The sequence below is a fragment of the Mastomys coucha genome, unplaced genomic scaffold (genome assembly GCF_008632895.1).
Source record: "Mastomys coucha isolate ucsf_1 unplaced genomic scaffold, UCSF_Mcou_1 pScaffold7, whole genome shotgun sequence".
NCBI lineage: Eukaryota > Metazoa > Chordata > Mammalia > Rodentia > Muridae > Mastomys > Mastomys coucha.
The window spans coordinates 3,025,629-3,030,628 of NW_022196913.1; the positions used below are offsets into that span (position 1 = coordinate 3,025,629).

Consider the following 5,000-nt stretch of genomic DNA (forward strand, 5'->3'; position numbering starts at 1 on the left):
CTTGGTCTAGCCTGCCTTCTATGAGCTGCCTTGGTCTAGCCTGCCTTCTATGAGCTGCCTTGGTCTAGGTGCTTTATCACAGCTGTCAGGAAGTAACTCAGATACCATCTCTAAACCACAGGTGGCAATAAAGACTTTAGGAGCAGTTATGAAAACAAATCAGCAGTCTACATGTAAAATGTGCAGTACCAACATGTTTGGATTTTTAAATGTTGTTATTTATGGGGGGGGGGCCACCATGTGCACTCCATAATACACGGCATATTGGAGATAGGAGCTGGTTCTCCCTTTCTTCTTCGTATGTCCCACCTACTTGGTGGTAAGCACCTCTACCCACTGAATCATCTTGCCAGCCTGCTCTATGTGTTTTTTACCACAGAGAAACTAAGACCATTCTAGAACTTCAAGACAGCTCCTACTGGAAGATAATTCAATGTGCCCTTCCTTGTCTCTTCTCCCAATGGTTCTCAGGCTATGGGTCACAACCCCATTGAAGGGCTAATGATCTTTCACCAGGGTTGTCTAAAACCATCAGTAAACACTGATATTTATATTACCACTCACAACAGTAGCAAAATAAGTAGCCGTTACAAAGTAGCAACAAAACTAATTTTATGGTTGGGCACCAACCACCACAACATGAGGAACAACTGTAGGAAGTTGGAGAACCACTGCCTTTGCCTGATGGAAGTCTTCAATCCAGGGCATCCAGTTCTACAAGAGCAGGCCAAGGCACTTCCTGCGGTTCCCCCTTATACACCCAGGAGCCGCTCACCTGTGGTAGTGAAGGGTCCCTGGAGAGCCTGGACAAGAGCTTGGATCTCAGGCACAGTATCCAGGAGGGCTTGTCCAGGGAAGAGAGGGTTGATCTGGGCAGCTTTGTGGCCATGCTCACAATACACTGTTACCAGCCTGGCAAGGCCATGGTCAACTGAATTGGGAGACAGAAATAAAACAATTGAGGAGGTGCTCAGAAACTACAGAAATGCCTGTCACAGAAGGACGGCCTTAGACACTTAACACACTGTTCCCTGCATGTCCCCCTGACCCCCCCACAACTGCCAGGGGGGATTAAAGGCCATCAGATATTAGGTAAACACACTTACTTCCTTAAATTTATCTCCTGATAGCTAAAGTCCATGGAAGCAAGCAGGAAAGGAGCTCAAGCCATGAGTGCTTATTTGTGATAACTGAATGTATGACAGACATTAGGAAGAACTTCCAAAACTGACACGAAGCAGTTCTACACTGACATTAAAGACATGGTCCCCTTCCTTTCCTGATTAGTGAAGGGATTTTTAGATCTTAGACTGCATATTAAAAACAGAGGGAATGCTGGGCACGGTGTTGAATGCCTTTAATCCCAGTACTTTGGAGGCAGAAGCAGGCAGAATTCTGTAAGTTCAAAACAAGTCTAGTCTAGAATGTGGAGCGCCCAGACAGCCAAGGGACACAGTTATCAGACATATTTGCATGGTCAGCAGCTAGGCAGGCCCACAGTGTGCCATATTACCAGACACCACTCTGCTTTGCCCCTTCCTGAGTCTTTTGTGTGTGTGTGGGGGGGGGAGGGGGTTCGAGACAGAGTTTCTCTGTATAGCCCTGGCTATACAGATCTTACTAGATCTCACTCTGTAGACCAGGCTGGCCTCAAACTCAGAAATCCGCCTGCCTCTGCCTCCCCAAGTGCTGGGACTAAGGCGTGCGCCACCACTGCCCGCCCCTTCCTGAGCGTGACCTCCAGTGTGAGCAGACACCCTTCCAGATACTGCTCTTTGCTTGAGATAGCCACAGCTAGGTTCTGTTGCTTGTGACTGGAAGACACAGGGAAAACAAAACGCTGCTTACAAAAGATGACGGTAAAAACCTCCATCTACATTGATTGCTTTGTTATTTACTATAAATTAAAATGTATAATTTTGATAGTGAGGCACAAGGACCATAGTTCTGCTTCAGGAAGAAAAATGCCAAGTTACCCAGCACAAAGTACATTATATGCTAAGTTAAACTAAACTTAGTATTTCAAGCCAGGCGGTGGTGGTACACGCCTTTAATCCCAGCACTTGGGAGGCAGAGGCAGGCGGATTTTTGAGTTTGAGGCCAGCCTGGTCTACAGAGTGAGCTCCAGGACAGCCAGGGCTATACATAGAAACCCTGTCTCGAAAAACCAAAAAAAAAAAAAAAAACCAAAAAACAAAAAACTTAGTACTTCATTTAAAAGCCAGGCAAAGGGAATTTGTGCTGCTTCTCCAGAAAATCCTGATTCAATCTTTAGTACCTCCTGTAACTCCATTTCCAGGGGTCTGACCCCTCTTCTGGCCTCTGTGGACAGTAAATGCATCCTCCCAGGACAACATCCAGCTTTTCCCCCCTTTTTTTGAGGCTATCTCAATTTTCCAGGTGCTGGGACTACAAACATATATTACCATGTTTGACTCTTCTGTTGTTCTTCGGGGAGAGCAAGTTGTTTTTCTTCTTTGGAGACAGGGTTTCCTTGTGTATCCCTGACTGTCCCAGCAGCTGCTCTGTAAACCAGGCTGGCCTGGAACTCAGAGATCTGCCTGCCTCTGCCTCTAAGTGCTGGGCTATGCAAGCACCTCCCAGCTAGGTTAAGAAATCTCTAAAACTGACACTGGTAATAAACAAGTTGACTCCAATGTTCCATTATACTTACATACATACACACACACACACACATACACACACACCATACACACAACACACACACACACACATACACGCACACCATATATACCACACACACACATACACATATACACACATAGATACCACACACACCATGCACACATACACACTACACACACACACCATACACACCACACACACACATACACATATACACATACACACACACACACACACACACACACATACACACACACATACACATACACAATTTTTCCCTTGAGATAAATCCTAGGGCCCTGAGCACTCTAAGCAGACATTCTGCCACTGAGGCAAATCCTCATCCCTTCATCTGTTACAATAAAAGTTAAAAAGGGGTGTCTTGAACCTATGGAAAAAAATGACAAGGGAACTGCATCAGTAAGCCATCTGTCTTCCTTTTTTTTCTTTTTTTCTTTTTTTCTTTTTTTGTTTTTGTTTTGGTTTTGGTTTTGGTTTTGGTTTTTTGGTTTTCCAAGACAGGGTTTCTCTGAGTAGTCCTGGCTGTCCTGGAACTCACTCTGTAGACCAGGCTGGCCTCCAACTCAGAAATCCACCTGCCTCTGCCTCCCAAGTGCTAGGACTAAAGGCATGTACCAACACTGCTCAGCTGTAAGCCATCTTTCAAGTAAAGGGCTAAGGCTATATACTTTTGCATCTGCATTAATATTTTTAAATTTTTCGGGTTGGTGAGGATGGCTCAGCGGGTATGAGCACCGACTGCTCTTCCGAAGGTACTGAGTTCAAATCCTAGCAACCACATGGTTGCTCACAACCACCCGTAATGAGATCTGACACCCTCTTCTGGTGCATCTGAAGACAACTACAGTGTACTTACATATAATAATAATAATAATAATAATAATAATAATAATAAATCTTTGGGCCGGAGTGAACGGGGTTGACCGGAGCAAGCAGAGGTCCTAAAACTTCAATTCCCAACAACCACATGAAGGCTCACAACCATCTGTTCAGCTACAGTGTACCCATATACATAAAAATAAATAAATAAATCTTTAAAAAATATTTTTAAATTTTTCTACAGTTTTAAAAATCACTTCAGTTTCTTCAAAGTAATTTTTACAACTCCAGTAAAGGCCCTCGTGATTTGTATTACGCGACACCCCCACAACCTCACTTCAACTATCACGGCTCAGTGATGGAGACAGTAGCCTCCGGTCTTAGTATAGAGTCTGATGGCTTTCATCTCTTTAAAGTCTCTGAGCATCTGGAAATGTCCCCTATGGATTTATGTGTTTGAACATGTTGTTCCTAGCAGGTTTAGGAGGTGTTGGTGGATGTAGGGCCATTGGGCCAGGCCTTCAGAGTTATAGTCATTTTCTGCTTTCCAATCCAGGAAGATGTAGGAAGTGGCCACTGTAGCCACTAAAGTGGCCACTCTGCTCCAGCTCCCACACCTTCTGCTCCTAACAGACTGTCTTCCCCTGAAACGTGAGACAGCATAAGCCTTTCACCTTTGACCTGTTTCTGTCACATAGTTTGTAATCTCAATAAGGAAGGGGTTGGGGAGGCTACAATCGGAATGTAAAGAAACCACCATGGTTTTTAAAAGATGCTTTAAAAAAAAATAATGAAAATCTAAAATCCTGAGATAAAATGCATCCTTGTGAATTACCATTCTTCAACCCGCCTCCACTATGAGCTAGGAGTTTAGATGAATAAATCCAAAACTGATGCATGAGATTCTGAGCACAAATAAATAAATAAAATAATTTGGCAACTAAGGTTTACAGAGGCTAAAGTACAAGCTATTACCAAGAGTAAACTACAAAGAACACCCAGTCAAAGTTTAACTGCTGAAAACAGTTATTCACTTATTAACAGTTAAGCACTTATTCAATCCAAGAGGCCTCCAGAGGCAAATGAGCTAGTGTCTTAAACTCTCAGTACAAAAGAATGTGTAGTGAGTGTTGTGGGCACCCTAGACAGCCACTGGCTGAACCCAAGACAAACTTCCTAAGGGTAAGGAGAGGCAGTGGGCTGCAGGCCTTGAACAGCCTCCCTTCATTCTCTCTCATTGCCTTCCCTTTTTGCACAAGGTTTTGCTGTAGTCTAGACTGGCCTTGAACTTGTTATCCTCCTATTTTAGCCTGTGAATGAATAAGAGGTATGTGTCACCAGCTTGACCACTTTGTTATTTCTGAAGTATCAGAGTCTACCTCCAGAAGGGTTTGTCTTTCATTTTATAAATACCCCAAAATTAAATACATAATCCATAAGAGCAAATCATCCCTCTGCACGAAGACTGTACTTTCATGGCAACTGGTAAACATGAAACACATTAAAGCCAAGTC

The 5,000-nt window shown here is 43.7% G+C and overlaps 1 protein-coding gene across 4 annotated transcripts in view; it reads right to left on the bottom strand.

The window, feature by feature from the left end:
- Window positions 1–5,000, bottom strand: part of Dhtkd1 (dehydrogenase E1 and transketolase domain containing 1) — an 89,062-nt gene that overhangs the window by 51,961 nt on the left and 32,101 nt on the right. For all 4 annotated transcript variants that reach the window (XM_031359521.1, XM_031359520.1, XM_031359518.1 and 1 more), the window contains one exon: window positions 776–931. In XM_031359521.1, coding sequence (XP_031215381.1) covers window positions 776–931 — 156 coding nt within the window. The remainder of the gene's footprint in view (window positions 1–775; window positions 932–5,000) is intronic.